Source organism: Pavona decussata, unplaced genomic scaffold, assembly GCF_977016875.1.
Source record: "Pavona decussata unplaced genomic scaffold, jaPavDecu1.1 SCAFFOLD_40, whole genome shotgun sequence".
Classification (NCBI taxonomy): domain Eukaryota; kingdom Metazoa; phylum Cnidaria; class Anthozoa; order Scleractinia; family Agariciidae; genus Pavona; species Pavona decussata.
This window is the reverse complement of record NW_028145462.1, coordinates 2,575,001-2,600,387: the sequence shown is the minus strand read 5'-3', so window position 1 is coordinate 2,600,387 and position 25,387 is coordinate 2,575,001. Positions and strand designations below refer to the sequence as shown.

At 39.0% G+C, this 25,387-nt stretch overlaps 2 protein-coding genes and 1 long non-coding RNA gene across 3 annotated transcripts in view; 2 read left to right on the top strand and 1 right to left on the bottom strand.

Annotated features, from left to right (window-relative positions):
* Positions 1-584: 584 nt before the first annotated feature.
* Positions 585-14,054, bottom strand: LOC146483194 (uncharacterized). The gene is made up of 8 exons (XM_085106404.1): positions 12,533-14,054; positions 8,570-8,628; positions 7,026-7,269; positions 6,246-6,390; positions 5,009-5,176; positions 3,525-3,758; positions 2,042-2,163; positions 585-1,805 (listed from the first exon to the last, which is right to left on the bottom strand). Exons 1-8 carry the CDS (start codon positions 12,625-12,627, stop codon positions 1,580-1,582), a joined length of 1,293 nt encoding a protein of 430 aa, XP_084962530.1. The 5' UTR covers positions 12,628-14,054; the 3' UTR covers positions 585-1,579.
* A 1,836-nt stretch (positions 14,055-15,890) lies between these two features.
* The window catches only part of LOC146483171 (uncharacterized), a 221,800-nt gene continuing 212,303 nt past the window's right edge, over positions 15,891-25,387 (top strand). Inside the window, exon 1 of the long non-coding RNA XR_014863976.1 lies at positions 15,891-16,010. This is a non-coding gene — a long non-coding RNA (uncharacterized LOC146483171). The remainder of the gene's footprint in view (positions 16,011-25,387) is intronic.
* On the top strand, positions 20,691-23,887 carry LOC146483193 (RYamide receptor-like). The gene is made up of 2 exons (XM_085106243.1): positions 20,691-21,501; positions 23,540-23,887. Exons 1-2 carry the CDS (start codon positions 20,716-20,718, stop codon positions 23,732-23,734), a joined length of 981 nt encoding a protein of 326 aa, XP_084962369.1. The 5' UTR covers positions 20,691-20,715; the 3' UTR covers positions 23,735-23,887.

Genomic DNA, 25,387 nt, shown 5'->3' with positions numbered 1-25,387 from the left:
AAAACTAATTTTAATATGAAAAGCTTTGCACAAAGCCTCACTTTCATAATAAGGTTCACAGCAACTCGGAAATGGCCTATTATTTGAGGCACTGCATTCAAGGCTCTCCGTCCTCGGCTCGATAATGGCTCCTTTTGCTTCTCCGCAGTGGAATAATATCGAAGATAATTTTCTTGCTGAAGTCGTAATTTCTACTTCCCATCTGAGTAGTGGCCGAAGTAACGATTGTTCTCTAGGTGAATACTGTACTCCAAAACAGAGTTGGACACCTTATGATGTTTACACAATGTAGTATTCTTAATCTTCATATCATGAGAATATAATCCTAGAGAGAACAAAGCACCATGTCAGCTGGGGCACATGCGCAGTACAGTCCGGTTGTGTCTAATTTGCATACAACTCGCTGCGGGATTTTTGTTTTTACGCCATTGCAAAAGCTTTCAAAAATATCGCAACAAACAGTTTCTGTAATTACAAAAGGACTTTTGTAAATAAAAAATTCAGCTAACTTTCCGAAAATGAACGCTATTCAAACAGACGAAAACAGCTTCCTGAACTCCCCGAAAAATTGGGCCAACGATTTCAAAGTGCTTCTCATCAACGCGCGCATGCGCCTGGGGTGACATAGTCTCTTTAATAATAACAGCGATAATAACAGGGCTTTAGGCGTTGTAATATATTAACAAAAAGCATAGATAACTGTCGGGTGAGTGTAGTCCCGAGGAGGACTGTAAGACTGAGTTGACATCTTTGTTTGAAAGATTTACTGTAAACTTTAACAAGGTATCAGTGTAGAATAGCACAAATGTTCTAAAATGTCGACGGACACGAAGAAAGAAGAGAGGTGTGACTCACATTTGCCGCCACATGATTCTTTTCCGTTTGCTCAAACAGAAAAACCTCTTCTGGAGGTATGTTAAACCTGTCTTTCGTCAAAAGCGAGGTTTAACTGAGTAACGAGTGGAGGTTGGTAAGGGTAATACTAGTAGCGCTTATTTCAAAATACGTCTCCTCGTTCTCCAAAACCTATAAGAGTAATAGACCACATTCGTTGACTGGATCAAGCTTGCAATGGAGTCTCTTACGAAAGAATATAAAAAAATATACTTACATGCATATGAAAAGATTCCAAGACTTAAGCATCGTGCGCAAGCTATTAGTTCAGCTCAATACGAAAAATACGCATACGATGTACCTAATGTTTAAAAAACGAGCTGCAGTGTCTTATCGGGTTTAAAACCACGAGGCCCAGACGAGTGGTTTTAGACCCGATAAAACACGTGCTGCGAGTAGTATTTTGAACAGCTTTAAAAACATTACTGGAAAAGCGTTTGTCAATAGAGTTCATAACAATTATACTTTTGTGAACGTTGGAAATTAGCATACAAGAAAAACACCGCATACTAAAGAGGAGTGTTTCATGAGCTAATAAAACACCACATACTAATAAGGAGGAGGTTTATTGATATAAAGTCACTGCACGCGATGCATATCGACCATTTGATAGGTCAATGGGCTTATGAACTATCAATGAGTTTTTGATTTGTATAAGAAACGCTTGAAAAACGTTTTACTTTGCTCATGTAGCTCGCCTCTCATTGTTGTATGGTACATTAGAAATGTTCTCATCGTAACTTTTCTTTTTTTCGTTTTCTTTAACCTTGCAACTGTTTTGGCACTGTGTGTCCTCCTTCCCACAAACACTGATCCATTTGGCGTTCTTTATAGGCTCAGGGTAGATTCGTTTAGTTTCTTTATCAAATTGGAGTTTCACTGGCAAATATACAGCACCTAACACACCATTTCTGAAATACAAATCATAAACATCAACTAAGTCAAGTAAAACTACTACTTTAAACGCTGACCTAATATTTGATACAAAACAAAATGTGAGCCGTTTTAAATTCAACTGGAGCACACAAGGGGCTTGAAACTTCCTTTAACTCTCGCACTTACCAACTCAAATTTCCGAAAGTAGAGCTTTCCACCCTTTTAGTTTGCCCATTTACAAGATGCTTCCTCCTATTCATATCAGATTTACCTGGTAACAGTTACTTTCAGCATGCGAGTCATTTTCAAGTTTTCACTGTTTCCAAGAACGAAGTGTTCGTATGCATCAATTTTGTTTTTATTAGGCGGCATTCCAAGTCTTCCATACACATCCTGAAAATAAACAAATAGGATTTGGCTGTTAAACGATTGCGGAGGATAGGTTGAAGAGAAAGAAAAATGGCACTTGCCATGCCATTTGCCAGAAATGGTCCGAGATTGCTGAGTTCGCAAAGCGTACGGACATGTCCTTTTGTTGTAGTGTAAAAGAAAAAATAGAAGAAAATTAAAACCAGGGCATATGGCTGTAAAGTCTTTTTTGCATGGAAACAACATTTCACGTTTACATTAAATAGATGTCGCCCAAATTGTTTTCAGATGCATTCCTGGAAAATTCACAAAGCTTGGTTTTGTTTGCTTTAATATTAAAAAGGTTATAATGCTCAAAGTCAGCCCAGGCTGAATAGGGTTAAGGCTCTCTGATAGCCATCATCCAATCCTCCAAATCACCCTAAACAAGCAGATGGAGGTTGACTGTTTGACACAAACACAAGTAACGAACATGTGAAATTTCAAGAGCAAGTATTTATATTTTTCTCACCAGTCCACAACGACTCTGTGAGTCTTGAGTCCGGAAGCTAGCTTCTATTTACTTTTACGGGTAAAACGTTCAGCTTACTTCAGTTATAGTAATAATAACAAGAACTTTATCTAAGTGACAAAGTATCTAGCACTGCAGTGCACACTGAGGACACTATAACTGATGACTGAACAAAAATACAACTGAACATAAAATTGTATATTAATTAAAAATGCCAACTGGGAGGAGGCAGAACAATTGCAATTGGTTATTAACATAGCGTGGCCTTAGATTTGAAAACGGGGTCAGTTTACGTGAAATAAATTCAAGTGGTCCGAACGGGCCTTGAAGTTGGGACATCTACATTTTAAGTTCGACGGCCTAACCACCAGGCCACGCCACCACCTCGTGTTGTTTCCCCCATCGCGATATCCAAAATGGTGGATCACGATTTCTCCAGTCGACAAGGTCAAGCAACATGTAAAACAAAACTTCAATAGATTGATACTCCAAGTAAGCCCAATTTACATGTCTTGTGAACAGAAGTAGCACGTGGACGCTAAATTTTTAGTCTCTCAACACCTCTCGCAGTCTTAATGATGCACGCTCCGTACCCGATGTGCAGGTAAACACGACAGTTCTCCTTTCTTACAGAACTCCGAACTTAAAATCGTATAACTGGCTCTTGAAAAATAGTGCCTCCCTAGTAAAACGGATCATCCTATCTACCCGACTGGTTCGGACAATGGAAATCGTCCTAAAAAGGAGGCTAGCTTATAGAACCTCTATCTAAATGATTTTTTAATATTAACTCAATGTAGAACAAGATGGCACAATCCATTCACAAGCTGAATCTGCAAATTAAAAGGTCACGTGGGAGATGAAAACACATTACCAGTGTACTTCCTTTGTAGGGTTGTTTCGGGTAGAACAGGAAATTTCCCAAACTGTATGCCAGCAGCTTGTTGCCATGGCGACAATGTGGTTGTAGCACGTGCGGGTGTGCTCCAATGATGACCTTCACACCAAGAGACATTAAATGTTTGCTTATACGGAGCTGATAGGGCAGCGGTTTTCTGTAAAGTTCTTGTCCAAAGTGGATGAGGACGACGATGATGTCGACTTTAGCCTTGAAAAGTTAAAATCATGGCGTTAGTAATCAGTGGAATTCCACGCCATTTTGATTCAAGGCCTCATAACTTTTGATTGGAGCAACACACTATGAAATGTTTAACTGTGAAGTCTTGTGCGTTTAATGAATATGCTATAATATAATGAAAAATTCTTTGCGTTAAAATTCATGGCTTCATTTTGCTCCCAAAGTTCTAACATTCAGATAAACCGAAAAGATAACCTTTGAGAGAGCTAGAATGGCGAGTTTCTAAGAGCGTCATTGCATGCATCAAATCGTAAAACAATCGTTTGGAACAGGTCGAAAATCCGAACGGAACAGCCTAAGGACGGTGCGTAATAATAAAGAAGCATTTTTGTGTGGTTTATGACTATACGGGGAAAGCAGATCTCAGCAAAGACTCTGATTGAAATCGAAAACGAAGATTGGGGGTAACCACGCATTTTTTAAGAGATAATTAAGCAACAATTATTCTAAAAAAAAAAATACAAAGCAATGTATGGCGTTTCTTTTTCCAAATTAAAGCTTCATTATCTCTGAAAAATGCATGTTTACCCCAAATTTTCTTTTTGGAAGTTCTGCCTTCAAATATCCCTGTATTAGTGGGCAAAACCCATAGGAAACCCGAATATCTCGAGATGCGTAGAATGTATGCGAAGTAACGAAAGGATTCACCGTCCTTTTAAGGGCGGTGAATCCTTTTCCTACTGCGCATGCGTTCTACTCATCTCGAGATGGTCCGAGAAAGTCGGTTTTCTTAACGGCGGTGCCTGCTGAGACAGCGATATTTTTGCGCAGTTCAAGTATGTGGGAAAAGAAGATCTTCGCGAGGGTTATTGGGATCGGAAAAGAAAATTAGGGGTAACCACATAGTTTTAGAGTTAATTTAACTTCAATTTGGGAAAAGATTGCCATACATTGCGTTGTTATTTAGCGCTTTTTAGAATTATTTTTTTTTAATTATGTCTGAAAAACGTGTGGTTACCCCAAATTTTCTCTCTGGATTTCAATAACCCTTACCAAAATCTGCTTTTCCCACATAGTCATAAACTTGGCAAAATACTTCCGTATTAGAACCCACCGTCCTTTATATCACTGATTGATTGGAAACTCCATTCAGCTATAGATAACAAATATGGAGATCTTTTGGCCAAAATAAATAACAAGTTTGCAGTCTACGCTTTGAAAAAAATTATATTTCAAGAGGCTAAAGTTAGAAAGTTAGTTAGAAAGTTAGTTAGAAAGACCTTTTTCAAACTGTTGACGTCTCTGGTGGCAATGTCATCCGTATAAATGGCAGGACCAGATTCGAACAGCATCCTCATTTCTGTGCAATTTTTATTTGATCTAGACGGGGAGTCACAATAACCAAGAAATCCAATCTTTATTCCTTTTGCTTCCAGAATGAGAGGTTTCTATAAGGAGTCAAGTAAAAGAGAGAATAAATGAGTTTACTTGGTAATTATTTCAAAAGTGCACGCTTTTGCAAGAACGACCAGAACACAATTTAATGGCTGCCATTTTCTCGGTATTTGCGGTTGATATACCATGGCCGCTAGGCCAATCAAAACTCTGGAATTGCATCAACCAATGATCCAGTTTTAAATTAAACCAAGATATCCAGTGCTGATAAATGCTTGCATCAAAGGATTTTGTCGAAGCGTTCGTGTGAATGGTAAAAAACGTAGTTACATCTGAGGAATGCTTACACACTGAGCATACCAGGAATACCATGCATACCGTACATACCAGGCCGGTGATCGTGAAAAACCATTCAAAAACTCCTTAATAATTCATAGCCCGTTGACCTATCAAATGGTCGATAAAACATGGCGTGCAGTGGTTTTAAAACCCGATAAAACGTCATCCTTATTAGTATGCGGTGTTTAATGTTTTTCTCGTATGCTAATTTGCAACGTTCACAAAAGCATCATTGTTATGAACTCTATTGACACACGCTTTTCCAGGGATATTTTTGAAGCCGTTCAAAAAAACTCGCAGCACGTGTCTTATCTGGTCTAAAACCACGCGGCTGCCCCTCGTGGTTTAAATCCCGATAAAACACTGCTGCTCGTGTTTTAAACATTACTTTTCTTCGGAGTGTAAAGGACCCGTAAATAAAAGGGATAGCTCCTCCTGACTTTGTCACATACTTTTCGCCTCAATGTTTCATTAGTGATGGCTGACGAGTTGAGAAAGAAGGATGTGAAAGGTATGGAATCGGTATTTCAAAGAATAAAGCCACACATGTCCACAGCAAAACCTAAATTAAAAGAATATTTTGGGAGTACAAAATAATGCTTTAATGTACAATTCTCAAGCGTTATTCACATGGCAAATTCGAACATGGATTGCAAATTTATTCAGTCAATGTTCTACTGTATCTTTCCGCACTGACAACTGTAGGCGGAAGACTGGTGGTTTAGCCAGACCAAGGGTCCTGTTGTAATGCGAGTTCGTGCTTAAAAAAGTAAATAAAAATACCTGAGAAGTGTCCCACTTTCCGTAACTATCACCAACATATTTTATCCCAGTCTTCTTTAGAATTTCTACTGTTAAACTGACGCCTTGAGAGCCAAAATCGTCGAAATGATTGTTGGCGAGTGAGACTACATCAAATCCTGCAAAACTGGGAACAAAAACTCTTGATCATTGTCCTGGATGAAAACAAAACTCATTAATAATTCATAAGCCCATTAACCTATCAAATGGTCGATAAAACATCACGTACGGTGGTTTTAAATCCCGATAAAAACTCCTCTGGCGGTGTTAAATGTTTTTCTCGTATACTAATTTCCAACGTTCACAAAAGCGTCACTGTTCTGAACTCTCTTGACACATGCTTTTCGAGGAATGTTTTTGAAGCCGTTCAAAAAAACTCGCAGCACGTGTTTAATCTGGCCAAAAACCACTCGGCTGCGCCTCGTGGTTTTAAATCCCGATAAAACGCTACCTCTCGTGTTTTAAACATTATATAAACTAATTTTAAATTTATTCGATTAGTGATGTATCTGTATCTTTATGTCCCTCTTTGTGAACATTTAGGAAAAACCTCGGTTATCTACAATTTTACAATCTTAAATCTTAGCTTTCTAGTTATACATACGTACGTACGCTTTCTAGTGTGCCCAATTAGTAGTGCTTCAGCCCTAGACCTTGCACGTTTGTGAAGCATAAATATAGGCTCATTTATTCATTCATTCGTCAATGGAACATCAGGGGGAATTACATACATATACGTAAAATATGAAGACGGCATTTTACCTCAATGAGGATGCAGCGCTTGGACTCGAATCCAGTATGATTTTTTTCGGATCTTTGTACATATAAGGATACACATGTTTGTCGACAAATGGGGATTCCAAGTTCCCCACAGAAATGTCAGCCTCTCTGATAAATGGCGCCACCTCGTTGAATGAGTCATTATATGTGTAATGGCCATGCTCAACGTAATATTTTACCGGGCCAGCAAAGGAGATATCACCCACAAACAGCAGAGTGACTCGTGCTACGAAAGAGAAGTAAAAGACCCATTGATCCTCTTTTGAAAAGATTCATTATGTAGACACAACGTGATTCGAAGATGCGTTCTTGGAAGAAATTAAAATGAGTTAGATGGAGTCTGTCTTTTGGTCAAGGGTCGAGGGTCGAGGGTGAATGCAATGCAATTTTCACGCCTCGCGAGACTGCGAGTCTGGTGATAGGAATGAACCACTTAAGAGGGATAATCCTTATGCCCTGTCTAAAACATCAAACATTTTTAGTTTATGTCGTGTTGGAAGAGCACGCATGTTTTACTGTTTAGCAGTTGCTCTCAATATTGCATTCAAATAATTTTCCATGTTTGATCTATATCAAATATTTTTATCCAACATTTTGCCTTAAGAACAAACTGCGGTTTGATCGTTTAGCCTGGGCCTCCCTGACAACAAGCGGGAAAAAGCGACCAATATGACAAACGGAATTTGTGTGACGACTCAGAATTAGTCGAGGTTTTTTTTAACACAACTTCGAGGTGTTTGGAAAAAGGATGAAAACCTCTTTCGAGTGTTTCATATATATAGCTTCTCAAATAATTCTTGGGGGAAATTCAAAGCAAATTTCATTAAATTTTTTGATAATTTAAAGAAAAGGTTTCATTTGCAAACCTCCTCCACGGTAGTGATTCCTTTGTTTTCAACTTATGAATTATTAACAAGTTTGAAAAAAGCTTTCTCTAAACGGTGACACAAAAATAAATTTAATTCTTTGTGTTTCGATGTCTTTGAGTCAATATTGAAGAGAATTAGACAATTTCTTCGTTCTATTTGAATGGGTTGGTACAGCTTCCAAAAAAAAAAAAGAAAAAAAAAATGAAAAAAAAAATGGTTCCAGCAAAATTATCAATTTTATTTTTGTTGCTTGGGTCGGGTTAAATTTAAGACGATCAAAGCATTGCTTCAAGTGAAGAATGAACAGTAGTTGAAACAAAAATGTTTTCGTTGTTTTAGAAAAAGAGGCCACCAATAATTTCAACTGACACAAGCATTTGACAGCGACTATTTCACCTGTCACTCAGGTGTAATATGACTCGCGAACCTTGACAACAAGGTGCGACATGAAAGAAGCTTGGTCTTCTTTCCATTCTCCCCACACAACCCTTTGCTAGCGCATCAACGTTTGCCCCCTGGGCGCGATAATGGTGGGAACAGGTTCAAATGGATATTGACTTCTATTAACAGGAAGACAACAGGAAATTAGGTGGTTCAACTTAACCTACAAATCGAGTTAGAATAAAATCCAGCAACGTAAGGAGAAATGAAGCTTACCATTCTTCGAAGTATCCGCGTAAGACATCGAGATGAGGACACAAACGATGAAACTCGTTCTGGAAGAAATTATCATATCCTAGCTGTAAAAAAAAATGATTTCATGCATGAAAACGACTTTAGACTTCTAGCAAAAGTTGGTGTAGCTTTAAACTCCCGTAAGAGCCTAGCTTCAGCCTGACCGATTTTCCGATCTCGCTCTCAAGACAAAACTCTTGAAATATTCATTAAGTGACAACTTTAGTCTAAAGTCTGAAAGCCGGGTTTAATACTGTTTTAGAACAATGCACCAACATGTACGTACTGGCAACCAGTTGCTAATCATTGATTGGTTCGCGAGTAACATAATTTAGGCACTGCATATATGACTGCCAGAAGTGGAATTTGTTCAAATACAATAAAATCCCGCGAGTAAGAACCTAAATTTTAAGAACCCGTTGGTCTAACATTTCTATTTTAGAGACCCTTTAAATAAGAACCTGTTAAGCCTTAAATCTAAATCAGGTTCTTATTCTATAAAATTTATTTTTAAGACTTGGAATTTATAAGTAAAATAAAATAAGCTCTCAGGCATAGGAAATGCCAACATTTCATATTCTCTAATAGGTTAGTAAATCCAAAAATACTTGACTTATTTAGGTAAACCAACAACCGAATACTCTGTTAGTTGAGGCTGGACTGTTCAAAGTGCCATGTTGTTTTCACACTGTACTGAAGAGTACATATATTTTGTTATCAAGAAAATAAGAACCTGCATGTTTAAGAACCCATATAGCCTACATTCTGTTAAATACTGAATACTGAAAATAAAAAATAAGCACCGTTTATATAAGAACCTGTTGAGGCTAACCTGGGAAAATACAGGTTCCTGCTCGCGGGTTTTTACTGTAGCTTTTTTGTTCACATTTACTTTTCGCAATTTCTACAATATACGTCGCATCTGAGTAGTGTCCAAAGTAACGAACAATAAGATTTGAAACTGCTTCGCAAGCATGTGAATAACTGACCCAACAACAACAACAAGCTTTAATTGCATGACTATAATCCCATAATCATTGTTACCCTTCAGCTTAACCAACGAAACCGGGTAAGAAAACAGCCTGAGTCGTTTTCACACCTAAGGTATGAATACTAACTTAAAGACGACAAGACGAATCCTTACGACAGTAAAAGGGCGAAAACAAAGAAGTTGGATAGATAAAAGGAAAACAAGTTATGTATTGTATTGCCCGATATTTCGGTTTGAATGAATGAATGAATGAATGAATGAATGAATGAATGAATGAATGAATGAATGAATGAATGAATGAATGAATGAATGAATGAATGAATGAAATCCTTATATACCGACATATCACCAAGTCTCATGGCGGTTTACAATTCTATGGGGTGAAAGATAGAAGGCTAGACCACAACACCGGGAACTACGTCCCCTACTCTTGCAAACAGTGTGTGGGTTCTTCAACGTCACACAAAGTAATCTTGAACAAGAGTTGTGAGACGGGACCTACGATTTATCGTCCTTATCCGAGAAGACTAGAAAGTCTAAACATTGGGAAAACAAACCTTCTTCAGTTGCTACAAGAATAAAATTAGCAGATACGTTGCAGAGCCGTTATAAACAAAAGTTTAAAAATATGAAATAAATGAAGTTGATAGGTCAACAGCTGGAGATATTAAACGTGATCTATTTATACCAAGCGTCTCCAGCGGTTTGGCCTGGTAAGTTACGTCTCGCACATATTCTACAATACAATACAACACTTTATTTCACATTTCCTTAGGACATGATATTAATATTATTTATGCATATTTAGTTAATTTAAAGTTTTATAGTGACAGTAATAAGACCAACTAAATATAAATATCTAAGGGGGAAATGCCTTAGTGCCTAAGTAAACCATATAATTTTCTAGTTAGACATTAATCTTGTTTAGTTACATTTTAAATGGAGACATCTACATACATACTCAGCACACACACTCACTGCACATACACTTATTGTTGAAATTAAAAAAAATAAGAAGAATTCGACTGGCTTAGACGTTTAATTTGCTTCGATGGTAAATACTGTTTAACTTTTCTTAGGAAAGTAGAAATATTGAGATCTTTGATATCTTGTGGTAGTTTTTGCCACTGGTCAACTGCTAGAGCTGAGAATGTTGTTTTTTTCCAATATTAGTCCTGAAACGTCCTTTATAGAAGTTATCTTTATCTACATTCAATTAGATAGATAAGGACACTCTATAGACGATAAACAGCTCATCCCTCTGGAACTAATATATACCAACCACGACCCTGTACGAAAGGCTCGTGAAGCCCATTTAACCCTATCTTGACACGGGCCTTTTTTGATCTTCTGGGGCCTTGGGGTTGCCCGCTATAATGGGACAATGAGTCTTCAAGCATAGATAGTACTAGGCTCGATTTCCGCTGCTCCCTTGGGTAACAGCGGCTTGTAATCGAGCCTAAGAAAGTACGTCTAAAGATTTTTTCTTCAACTTCCACAATGGGACCTGCTGACGTCATATGACGTGGTAATTACGTCATAATTGCAAAGTAGCGGCCATCTTGGATACGCCATCCAGATTGACCGAAACATAATATGAGCTAAAAACGTAAACGTTGCAGTAAAACAAGCAATTTTTCTTCATTTTAATCAGGGATTTTCAAATTTCTGAAAAAACTGCCTGTCAAAATTGGTTGGCATGCTTTCATCAAAGTCAATGAACAATAACCGACCACTTCAATTTTTTCCAGATAAATTTTTGAAAAAGTTCTGAAGTTTCATTGCATTTTCTCAAAATTTAAAAAAGTCATTCAGGCTAAAAGTCGCCGCAGGCAAAATCCCCCCCCCCCCCCCCCCGGTCTAGATAGGATTAATTGACAAGTCAAACATTCCCTTCCTACGAACCCACCAATACGATGTTGAATGAGTCGAGATGACCGCGTTGTAAATGATCAAGAGAAATTGAAAATACAAATTTTTTACCTGCATTATGGGCATTGTAGGTCTTAGGCGGTAACGGTAAAAATTGGTTTAGCATAAGAAAACCAAACTTCGAATCATATTTACGAATTGTCTAATAGTGTTATATTTTGCATGAGACCTTACATTATTATGACATTTTAACACGATTGTATTTTTATTTCTTCTTTGCCAGTCAAATTCATCATTCTTTTTTTCAGTAGTCTGAAAATTTGCTTGAAAGTTTTTAACTCGGCTCAGTCAAGGTGGTTATTGTATTCAGAAAAAAATAGATTTCATTTTGCCGTGGGTCTGTACTCTGATAATGCATAGAGGAAGTCAAAACGTGGTAAGAACATCAGTCACGCGACTTGCTGGATAAAGCTGACTTTGCTTAACAGTTAAGCAACAGTTCTTTGAGCCTCTGATTGTAAATAAACACAAAACAACAAGGTGCACGTGTTGAGCGAATTTCAAAGCATTCCATTGTCGGAATTTACCTTTCTAGTAGATTCGCTGTTCTTTTGGAAACAAAAACTAACTAGGAAAAAAATCAATAAAATGTTATAACGCAGCTCTTTATTTAACTTCTGATTGTTTTGTGTCCCAAGTTTCAGCGAAACTGAAAAACTAGCAAGTTAATACCTCTGTGAACATTTTCTACCCCGCACTTTTTACCATTCATCTTCGCTCACTTCTTTATTGTTTATGCCATGCATGGCCAGAAATAACAAAGAAGCATTTGCGACACGGTTTTTGGAGCTTTTTGGCAGTTACACTCCTCACAATGATCTGTTTTGCTAATTGTCGCCGAAAACCACTCTCAATAATTCATACTGATAACTAATCATGAGCTTTTTGCATCTAGATCGACAAATGTTAACAGTTGGCAACAGCAAAAATCTTTTCATTTTGTCGTGCGCAAATAATCAGATAAACTACGTCATCACTTCCTTGTCTGTGACCACGAATCATGAGCCAGAAAGCTCTCTCACCTTATGCATAATAGAGCAACGCCTTCCCTTAAAAAACCAGATGAACTCAGTGCAAGAGCGAGAAACAACAGAACTGTCAGGATGTCTTCAACCATGAATACAACGGTGAATGGATCCGGCTGCTCCAGTCCGTTCAATCCTACAGCAGCTAAGATTGGACAAACCTTTGCTTGCTGTCTGATCCTCGTCGTTTCTTTGCTTGGGAATTCCTTTATACGAATAATTGTTTACAAAACGCACATCTTGAGAAAACCAATCAACTTCTTTATCGTCAATATGGCCATGTCCGACCTGCTCTGTTCAATATATCTGTTCCCACGGGAGCTTATCTATCTTCACTCAGACTTTATGCCTACCAATAGTCCTCTTGGCCAGGCCTTGTGTAAACTGCGTTTGTTCTTAGTATTGGCCTCCCTTACTGCGTCTGTCGAAAGCCTTGTTCTGATAGCCGTTGATCGATTTGGAGCCGTGGCATTTCCCCTCCGTTCCCCACACATCAGTTCAAAGCTCTGCCCCTTCTTCATTCTCGTCACGTGGATCTCCGCGATGGCTGTAGTTTCGCCATATTTACTTGCTTTCAAAATTTTTGAAAATCCAGGAGGACTGCAGTGTGCGCCGCAGTGGAATGAAGCCTTTGGAGAATCCTTTTCTGTTAAGAATTACTTCCTTGCGTTATTTGTTGTATTTCTTTACATACCAATCGTCATGTTGACCATACTTTACTCTATCATCGTTATCAAGCTCAAATCACAGAAGATTCCAGGCGAGCAATCGGCCATCGCTGAGCAACAACAAGCGAAAAGAAACAGAAACGTGTTAAAGATGGCCTTTGCTATCGTGTTAGGGTTTGTACTGTCCTGGGTACCCTACAGTGTTTACGTCTTACTATTCAACTTTGAACGGGGCAGTTTACCTTGTAGCTTCTTTGTCTATGAAACTATTACCTGGCTTATGGCTCCCTCAAATTGTGCCATTAATCCTTGCATCTGTTTCATTTTCAGTTCCAACTATCGCAATGCACTAAAGAGACTCCTCAGGTGTTTTAGCGGCGCAGCGCAGAACGAGTAAATTTTTAAAACTTCCGCCGTAACCGAGCAAGCGGTTCGCGGAACTCTCAGTCGTAAAAGCGATCTTATGCCGGGTTTAATTTATTTCAGGGATTAATGAAGCAAAATTTAAGGAAAAAAATTTCACATAAACAAAAAAGATCATCAATTTAATTCAAATTTCAATGAGATTTTCCGAAAAACGACTGCTTTGCTACAAAACTTCTTTGATCAAATTAAGCCGGTTAAACTTATTTTCTCGGTCGCCGGGAAAATTGTAAATATGCTCGTTATACTATCTAATGTAAGTTATTTATCTTTCAACCACCGTTCTTTCAAACTGGCTGTAACTAAACGCGTAACAAAGGTGTTGAGTGGATTTTAAACCATTCCCTGGTCGGAATTTATCGGGGTACTAGCTTCGATGTTATCTTGGAAACACTAATTATCGTATAGAAACAGCAATAAAATGTTATAGCGTAGCTCTGTATTTAGCAGTGTTCTTTTGTCTTCTGTCCAAACATTACCCCAACTGGAAAAGTTAAATCCCACCATCTTCTACCCCGCATTTTTCCTTTCATCAGCGCTTCCTATGCCATTGCCACAAATAACAGGTGTAAACAAACCGGGTTGTTTTATCGCCCAAGTCAGAACATTGTAGTCACCAAAGTCTTGAGCTATAGTTTTGTTTTCTTTTTTTTCTTTTTGTGTAAGGTTTTTAGTTAAAGCCGAAACTGGCTTGGCTTCCAACAATTCGTTTTCTGAACTGATTTGTCGAATAGAACAAGCTCACGATTTACAAGGCATCCTTTTATCAGGTTTATTGTCAAACACATTTATTTTGAGTCTCTGGCTCGGGAGATAATGGGCAAGCACTCCCCGTTTTATTGACATTAAATTTCAGTTTACTTTACTTTTTTTCAGTCCTTTTCTTAGGTTCTGTGTGAGCTCCCTGTCCATTGTTACTATTTTACAAACCCTCAGAACAAAACAGATTTTAATAGCGTGATAATCGTTCTTTCTTCTTTCGCTCTCGCCAAATTAACTCAGTTTCTTCACGCCTATTCCACTGATCAGTATATAATCTATATAATATGAATAGCGCTGACACAGAAAGCAACTTCAAGACATGAGCGGGCTTATTCACGTAGACTGGTGCAAAGTTCAATAAAAAGTAAAGCTTCCATTGGCAATTCTCGCCCACTGATTGTCATCCAAGTCAAACTGTTACTACAACGGATAGGAAAAAAAATTAACATTCCTCACTTGCCAAGATGTTCAAATATTTATTTCTGGGTAAGCTCTTTCAAGGAACATGTTGATGTTGCATCATTTTTGGGAAAACATGCCAAATCTCGACGGTTTATTAAAGGCTATAAGCCAACTCCTCACTTCTTCGCATCCTCCAAAAAAAAAAACATATTTAGACATATTTCGTACATTTCTTGGGATTTGCAGTAAACACTACGTTTACTGAGCAGGAGTTTCATATGCAAAACAGCTCAGTTAAAGATGCAACGATGGTCGAACAGTTGAAACATATTTTAACCATTTTTTCCCAAAATTTCAGTTAGGCAAAGCAGACCTACAGAAGAAGATTGTCCAGTCCACCTCTAGTATCAGAATCAACAATAAATACATGGAGGCTTGGGCTTTGAAAGAAATTGCTGCAAAACATTACAATAATAAATGCAAGGAATTGTATTGAGTATAGGCATAAACATTAGCTTGATTTCGCAGCACAGCCGTTTGACGATTAAACGTTCAAAAGTTCCTAATGTGTTGTGTGAGAGGGGTAACGGGATTCACGTTTTCTTAGCGAATCAATATTTAACCCACTCGTATTTCTTCTTCCATATCTCTATTTTTCTCTGTTTTACAATCGCCTTTCATAAGGAGGCAACAGCTGCCAACATCATCTCAAAACAAACAGCGCTATTTTAGCACCCAGGTCACAAACTTGAATATTCTCATCAAATTCCGCTTAAAACCCATGAGCTATGGTTTTTGTTTTCTACTTCATAATTATTTTCTCGGAAACCTGACTAGGATTTTAATTATAATAAAATTGTTTCTTAGTTCTGCTGAATGGGGTAACTATTTTCTTGGTACCTTTTTACCAGGTTTTACCAAATTAACGGATGACGAATTTCCCGACCTGTCGCACGCATCAGCTTCATTTCTTCTTCCTTTCTTAAACCTGTTCTACGGTCAGCTAATAATCCATATAACCAGCTAAATATTGACACTGAAAACAACTAAGAGACATCTACGCACTGGATTATGTATGTAGATTTTTAAAAAGTTTAAGGACGGTGCCTACTATTGTCACTGCGCATACGTTCCACGCATCTCGGGATACTCGGGTTTCCTATGGGTAGTGCTCACTTATACAGGGATATTTTTGCGCGGTTTAAAACTATGCGGAGAAAGTAGAACTTAGCACGTGCTCTTGGTATCCCAAAAGAAAATTGGGGGTAACCATGCATTTTTCCGAGATAATTAAGCTTCAATTTTGGAAAAACTGCCATACATTTCTTTATATTTTGGCGCCTTCTAGAAACATTGTTGCCAGAGTAATTATCTCTGAAAAATGCGTGGTTTCCCCCAAATTTCTTTTTGGATTCCAATAGCCCTTGCAAAGGTCTGCTTTTTCCGCACAGTCACAAACCGCACAAAAATACTTCTGTATTAGTAGGCACCGTCCTTAAACAGGGCAGCCCAGAGAAAACATCATTAAACAAAAACACTCCAAATGTTGTCTCCTGTGTTTCCAGATGGTTTGGTGGCCTTCTGAAGGCATATTTGCTAAAGCTAATATAGTATGATCTGTTCGAATGCTTCAGCTGGAAATTTAAGACGCAGAAAGTTTGTTTACAAAACGGAATCTCATTTCCCGAATGTACGAGCTGTTGTCGGTTTCACGAAAATGCTACCTGGCCTAACATTTTGCATTTAATATCCGCTCCTCCGAAAGCGAAAGGAACTGGTGCGTCATTGTTACGAAATTTTGAGCTGACATTTTGTCGAGGAAAACTTTAGACTTTCCTTATGACTAAATTCGTGACATTCTGAGGCGATTAAGGCCATCTATGCAAAGATATATCCACCTCAATGGACCACTGGGGCCCCTAGCGGAAAATATTCGATTGATGGGTTTTGCTCATTGTTGTCCAAACCTCTCAAAATTCCCCAAAATAAATTATTCTCAGGTTTCTTCACTGCCGCCATACTTTTTAGTTTTAAATAACACAATTTTAAACAGCTTCTTCTCATCAGGTAAAATAAAATAAATTAGCTCCAGTGTTTAACACCCATTAAAAGCCGTAATAAAGAAAACAGTTTGACAAACCGAGCAGACGTATTAGCTGATTGGCTATTTAATCAGTATGCAAAATTGCGTGGATTAAATTCAATACGCCTTAATTTCCTTGCACCGGTGACGAATCACAGACCGCATGGTAATTTGCTCTTAAGCTTAAATAGAGCAACGGCGGCTTGCTCCTGCAAAACCAGAAGAGTTTGTGAAAGAAACAAGAAAACCAGAAAATATGAACACAACGGTGAATGGATCCGGCTGCTCCAGTCTGTTCAATCCTACAGCAGCGAAAATTGGACAAACCTTTGCTTACTGCCTGATCCTCGTTGTTTCGCTGCTTGGTAATTCCTTTATAGGAATAATTGTTTACAAAACGCACACCTTGAGAAAACCAATGAACTTTTTTATCGTGAACATGGCCATGTCTGATCTGGTGTATTCAATATTCCTGTTCCTGAGGGAGCTTACCAATCTTCACTCTGGTCCCCTTAGCCAGGCCCTCTGTAAAGTGAATTTGTTCTTAGCACTTGTCTGCGTTACTGCTTCTACCCAAAGCCTTATTATGATAGCCGTAGATCGATTTGGAGCTGTGGTATTTCCCCTCCGTTCCCCACTCATCAGTTCAAAGCTCTGCCCCTTCTTCATTCTCGCCACGTGGATCATCGCGATGGCTGTGCCTACGCCATATTTACTCACTTCCGCCAAAATTGTCCAAAATCCAGCAGGACCGCAATGTGAGTACCGGTGGAATGAAGACTTTGGAGAATCCTTCTCTCTTAACAATTACGTCATTGCGATGTTTGTGGTATTTATTTACATTCCTATCGTCATGTTGACCATCCTTTACTCCATCATCGTTATCAAGCTCAAGTCACAGAAGATTCCAGGCGAGCAAACGGCCATCGCTGAGCAACAACGAGCGAAAAGGAACAGAAACGTGTTAAAGATGGCCATTGCTATCGTGTTAGGGTTTGTGCTGTGCTTGGTACCCTACAGTATTGGCACCTTAATATCTCTCTTTGAAAGGGACAGTTTGCCTTGTGGCTTCTTTGTCTATAAAACCATTACCCTGTTTATAGCTTTCTCAAATTGTGCCATCAATCCTTGCATCTGTTTTATTTTTAGCTCCAATTATCGCGATGCACTAAAGAGGCTTCTCAGGTGTTTTAGCGGCGCAGTGCAGAACGAGTAAATTTTTAAAACTTCCGCCGTAACCGAGCAAGCGGTTCGCGGAACTCTCAGTCGTAAAAGCGATCTTATGCCGGGTTTAATTTATTTCAGGGATTAATGAAGCAAAATTTAAGGAAAAAAATTTCACATAAACAAAAAGATCATCAATTTAATTCAAAGTTCAATGAGCTTTTCCGAAAAAGGACTGCTTTGCTACAAAACTGCTTTGATAAAACTAAGTTAAACTTATTTTCTCGGCCGCTGGAAAAATTGTAAATATGCTCGTTATACTATCTAATTAACAATTATTCCACGAGCGCGCGTTGGATATGAGATGATAGATAGCCAACGAGGCGCGTAGCGCCGAGTTGGCTATAATCATCTCATATCCAACAAGCGTGAGTGGAATAATTGTTTTATTAAAAACAATCACAAAATATTGCTACATTTTACGGATTCCCCTTTGCAAGTAACAATTAGAAGACAATTTAAAGGTCTCTTTTCCTCGGGCATGGTATAATGGCTCATATACCATGGCCGCTAAGCCAATCAAATCGCTCGAATTGCATTATACAATGATCCAGTTTTTAATAATGTAAGTTATATATCTTTCAACCACCGTTCTATCAAACTGGCTGTAAATAAACACATAACAAAGGTGTTGAGTGGATTTTAAACTGTTCCCTGGTCGGAATTTATCGGGGTACTAGTTTTGATGTTGTCATGGAAACACTAGTTATCGTATAGAAACAGCAATAAAATGTTATAACGTAGCTCTCTATTTAGCTGTCCAACCCTTACCCCAACTGGAAAAATAGCAAGTTAAATCCCACCATCTTCTACCCCGCACTTTTCCCTTTCATCAGCGTTTCCTATGCCATGGCCACAAATAACAGGTGTAAACAAACCGGGTTATTTTACTGCACAATTCAGAACCTTGTAGTCACCACAGTCTTGAGCTATAGTTTTGCTTTCTTTTTTCTTTTACTACATTTATTATATTGGAACGAAGCAGACTTGGCCGCATCCAACAATTCGTTTTCTCAACCGATTTGTCGAATCGAACAAGCCCACGATTTACAAAGCATCATTTTTTCAGGTTTATTGTCAAACACTTTCATCATAAGTCTCTGGCTCGGCAGATTGGGCAAGCACTCCCCGTGTTATTACTTCACTTCACTTTACTTTTTCTTAGTCCTTTTCTTAGGTTCTGTGCGAGCTCACTGTCCATTGTTACTGTTTTACAAACCCTCAGAACAAAACAGAATTTAATAACGTAATAAACTTTCTTTCTTCTTTCGCTCTCGCCATATTTGAACAATTCTCAGTTTCTCTACACCCTATTCCACTGATCAGTGTATAATCTATATAACATGACAAGCGCTGGCACAGAAAACGACTTCAAGACGCGAGCGGGCTTATGCACGCAATGGTGCAAAAGTGCAATAAAAGGTAAAGATTGCATTGGTAGGTCTCGCCCACTGATTGTTATCCAAATCAAACTGTTAATACAACGGATAGGAAAAAAATTAATATTCCTCACTTGCCAAGATGTTCAAATATTGATTTCTAAGTGAGCTCTTTCAAGCAACATGTTGATGTTGCATCATTTTCGAAAAAAAACATAGCCAAATCTCGACGGTTTTTCGGCAAACATTGACGGCTATAAGCTAACTCCTCACTTATTCGTATCCTAAAAAACATTTTGACATATCTCGTACATTTCTTGGGATTTGCAGTAAACAGGACGTTTATTGAGCAAGCTTTTCAGATGCAAAACAGCTCAGCTAAAGATGCAACGATAGTCGAACAGTTGAAAACATATTTTAACAAGTTTTTCCCAAAATTCAATTAGACAAAACAGACCTACATAGGAAGATTTTTCAGTCCACCTTTAGCATCAGAATCAACAAAAAAAGATTTAGGCTTAAGTTTTGAAATAAATTGTATCAAAAGATTAAAATAATGAATTCAAGGAAGTATATCCATGAACAACAGCTTGATTTCGCAGCTCTCGCACAAACGTTTGAAGATTAAAAGTTCAAAAGTTCTTAATGTGGTGTGGGAGAGGGGTAACGGGATTTTACGCCTTTTTAACGAATGTTTTACCCACTTGCTTTTCCTCTTTCCTATCTCAACTTTTCTTTGTTTTATAATCGCCTTTCATAAGGAGGCAACAGCTGCAAACATCATCTTAAAACAACCCCCGCTATTTTAGCACCCAGGTCACAACCTTAAATATTCTCATCAAATTCCGCTTAAAAGCCATGAGCTATCGTTTTTGTTATAATTATTTTCTTGAAAACCTGACTAGGATTTTAATTATAATAAAATCGTTTCTTAGTTCTGCCGAATGAGCTCACCATTTTCTTGGTACCTATTCACCAGGTTTTACCAAATTAACATGGCGAGTTTCCTGACTTATCGCACGCATCAACTTTATTTCTTCTTCCCTTTTTTACACCTGGTCTGCCCTCAGCTATAATAATCCATATAACCAGCTAAATAATGACATTGAAAGCAACTAATTCGAATGACAGACCACATGGTAATTTCCTCTTAAGCATAAGTAGAGAAACGGCGGCTTGCTCCTGACAAACCGGATGAGTTTGTGAAGGAAACAACAGAACTTTAGAAAATCAGCAAATATGAACACAACGGTGAATGGATCGAGCTGCTCCAGTCCGTTCAATTCTACAGCAGCTAAGATTGGATACACCTTCGCTTACTGCCTGATATTCGCCGCTTCGCTGCTTGGGAATTCCTTTATAGGAATAATTGTTTACAAAACGCACAACTTGAGAAAACCGATCAACTTCTTTATCGTGAATATGGCCATGTCCGACTTGCTATTTCCAATATACTACTTTCCGTCGAAAGTAACTCACTTGTATGCAGACTCCTGGCTTATCAGTGGTCCTCTTGGCCAGGCCTTGTGTAAGTTGGTAACTATCTTAGCAAATGTCTCCACTATTGTATCTGTCCAAAACCTAGTTCTGATAGCCGTGGATCGATTTGGAGCTGTGATATTTCCCCTCCGTTCCCCACTCATCAGTTCAAAGCTGTGCCCCTTCTTCATTCTCGCCACGTGGATCATCGCGATGGCTGTGTGTTCGCCATTTTTATTCGCGTATACAACTGTCGAAAATCTAGGGAGACTACAGTGTGAGGCGCAGTGGGATGAAGGCTTTGGAGAATCCTTTTCTGCTAAAAATTACCTCCTTGCGGTGTCTGTGGTATTTTTTTACATCCCAATCGCCATGTTGACCATCCTTTACTCTATCATCGTTATCAAGCTCAAGTCACAGAAGATTCCAGGCGAGCAATCAACCAACGCTGAGCAACAACGAGCGAGAAGGAACAGAAACGTGTTAAAAATGGCCATTGCTATCGTGTTAGTGTTTGTCGTGTGCTGGGTACCCCGGAATATTGACATCTTACTATTGTACTTTGCACTGGACAGTTTGCCTTGTGGCTTCCTTAAATACTCGTATATTACCTTTTTTATGGCTGCCTCAAATTGTGCCATCAATCCTTGCATCTGTTTCATTTTTAGTTCAAATTATCGTAATGCTTTAAAAAGACTTCTCAGGTGTTTTGGCGGCGCAGCGCATATTTAAAATTCGCCGTGACTGAGCAAGCGGTTCGTGGAACTCTCAGTAGAAAAACGAGATTATGTTGGTTTACTTTATTTAGAAACGAAAACAAAATTTAGGGAAAGCTACCGAACAGTTCAACAACAGTTTTTTGAAACTTTGGCTGTAGTAAACAAATAAGGAAGGTGTTGAGCGGATTTCAACCCTTTCCTTGATCAAAATGTACCTGTGTAGCACCTTCGCTGTTATTTTGGAAACACTAATTAAATTATCTACAGCTGTATGTAGAAATAAAATGTTAAAACGTAGCTGTGTATTTAGCAGCATTCTCTTGTTTTCTGGCCGAAGTTTTGCCAAACTGGAAAAAATAGCAAGTTTAATACCACCTGAACATCTTCTACCCCTCACTTTTTCCTTTCCTCAGCGCTTCCTATACCATTGCCACAAATAACAGGTGAAAAGAAACCGGGTTGCTTTACCACGCAAGTCGGAACCTTGTAGTCACCAAATTCTTCAACTGAAGATTTGCTTTCTTTTTTTCTAAAAATACAAATAACCTAGACTGACTTGGCTTTTCAACAATTCGCATCTGTTGTGCTGCTAGCTGTCTCGGAAACCTGTCGAAGCGGAACTGGGAGAATCGGACGCTGAAGTTGGAGATAAAAATCGCAGTCTAAAATGCGTGCATACTATCAACGCTCCTGTACGGATCTGAAACGTGGTCAATATACGTGGAGCTGATCACCAGACTTAACACGTTCCATCTGAGGAACTTGAGGTGCATCCTGGGAGTCAGCTGGAGAGATAGAGTGTCAAATGCCGAGGTCTTCCGACGATGCAGATGTGACAGCATGCGCACAATCCTCACTACCAGGCGGCTCAGATGGCTTGGATAGGTATGCCAACTGCCGGATAACCGGCTACTCAAGGTGGCCCTCTTCAACGAGACGGCATCGGGGTCTCGTCCTCTAGGGTGGCCAATCCTACGTTTCCAAGATCGAGTGCGGAATGATCTACGGCACTGTGGTATTTTGGTCAACTGGGTGGAGCGGGCATGTGCGGAGAGAAATGGGTGGCTCAAGCCTGTGCACAAAGGCGAGCAAGTTACCAAGCGTACAACTAGGAGTGGCCAAAAGCTTAATGTACCTCTTTTTAAAACAGCCTCAGGTCAAAGAACATTTTATTACAGAACTGTTGGACTTTGGAACAATTTAGACCCCCTTTTTAAACCAAGCCGTTCTGTTCAAGTTTTTAAACGTACCTTAAAGAATAAGCTTTTAGACAATTTTGTAAATACTTCCTGAACTTCATTTATTTTTAGTATTTTTCTCGATTAGTAAGTTTAGATAATGTTGTAATTGTTTTTTTAAATTTGATTAATTTTAATTGTGTAGTTATTAGTAACTTAAGTATTTAAATAATTGTTCCTGAAAAGCCCCATTGGGGAGGTAACAATAAAGTATGTAAAGGCGCTACAAAAGCAGAGTCAACATGGCGGGATGCCGGAAGGTCAACCAGTTTCTTTTAACGCTTGTTGTTTTGAAATTTTCCCGTTTTTGTTTGGATTTTTGAGCCTACAATTTCATGGAGAAATTTTCTTAATAGTTCCTTATGTGGTGTGTGAGAGGGGACACGGAATTCTACGTTTTTTAACGAATGCTTAACCAATCGCCTTTTCTTTTCACCAGCGCTACTTTTCTCTGTTTTGCCATCGCCTTTCACGAGGTACAAACATTATTTCAAAACAAGCAGGTCACAGGAGATTCCAGGCGAGCAATCAACCAACGCTGAACAACAACGAGCGAAAAGGAAGGGAAACGTGTTAAAGATGGCCATTGCTATCGTGTTAGGTTTTGTACTGTGCTGGGTACCCTACAGTATTGGCAGCTTTCTACTGCTGACAAGGGACAGTTTGCCTTGTGGCTTCTTTGTCTATGCAACTATAACCTATTTTATGGCTGTCTCAAATTGTGCCATCAATCCTTGCATCTGTTTCATTTTCAATTCAAATTACCGCAATGCTCTAAAGAGATTTCTCAGGTGTTTTAGCGGTGCAGTGCAGAACGAGTAATTTTATAAAACTTCCGCCGTAAATGAGCAAGCAGTTCGTGGAATTCTCAGTCGTAAAAACGAACTTGTGTTGGTTTAATTTATTTAGCAACGAAACAAAGCTAAAAGCTGCTATTTAGTAAAATACTAATTTCCTAGGATTGGAAGGGACTGCTTTTCTAGAAATTAAGCTACTACCAAAGTTAAACTTATTATCTCGCCCGCCGGAAAAGAATTGTAAATTTGTACTTTTCAGATGCCGGCTAATGCAAGTTATTTATTTTATATTCGTTTGAGAAACTTTGCAGAACAGTTCAACAACGGTTCTTTGAAACTCTGGCTGTAAATAAACAAATAAAGGTGTTGAGCGGAATTCAAGCCGTTCCTTGATCAAAATTTACCTGTGTAGTAGCTTCGCTGTTATTTTGGAAACACCAATTATATTATCCGGCGTCAGCTGTATCGTAGAAACAAAATAAAATCAATAAAATGTTTTAACGTAGCTCAGTATTTACTTGCATTCTTATGTCTTTCGTCCAAACCTCACAGCCAAACTGAAAAAATAGCAAGTTAAATCCCACCTGAACATCTTATACCTCGCACCTTTTTCTTTCATCAGCGCTTCCTATGCCATTGCCACAAATAACAGGTGTAAGCAAATCGGGTTGTTTTACCGCGCAATTCAGACCTTTGCAGTCACTAAAGTCGTGAAGTATAGGTTTGCTTTCTTTTTTCTTCCTTTGCAAGTTATTATTTTTAGCCGAAACTGACTTGGCTTTCCAGAAATTAATTTTCTTAATAGGTTTCCCGAATCGAACAAGCTCACGATTTAGAACGCATCCTTTTATCAGGTTTTACCCTGATACACTGTCCTGCTAAGAATTGGCTCTCCACCCACCCTTCTCAAAATCGTGAAATCCTTCCACGATGACATGTAGGCCCGCGTCATTTTCGATTGCGATGTGTCGCAATGCTTCCCTGTCAACTGCGGGATCAGGTTAGGCTGCGTCATGGCCCCCTGCCTCTTCAATATCTCACTTCTGTTGCCTCCTGTTCTATGCCTTCCAAGAAAACAGGCTTGGGGTATACCTGCCTACTCGCTTCGACGGTGGCCCGTTCAATGTGCAGTGGTTCCAAGCCCGAACGATTGTATCCAACACAACCGTCACTGGTCTGCTCTTTGCTGATGATGCTGCTCTGGTCGCTCACGCCTTGCTTGACTACTTTGCCACTGCGTGTACTGCTATCGGCCTTAAGTTCAGCGACAAGAGGACTGTGCTGATATACCACTGAAGCTGTGGTGAGCCAACCGGCAAATGAAAAGCCTAAGATAGAGGAAAATAGCAAGAAGCTGGCCGTTTGAAGCAGCTCTGCTACCTGGGATCATACGTCACCAGAAATGTGGATATAGAGGCAGAACTCAACAACCGCATCAGATCTTCTGCTAGCTGTCTCGAAACACTTCGAAAGCAGCTCTGGAAGCTGAGTTTGGAGACAAAAATCACAGTGTACAATGCGTGCGTACTATCAACGCTGCTGTACGGATCTGAGGCGTGGTCAATCTACGCGGAGCAGATTACCAGACTTAACACGTTCCATCTGAGAAACTCGACTGCCTGGGGGTCAGCTGGTACGTAGAGTGTCAAATGAAGAAGTCTTGCCACGATGCGGGTGT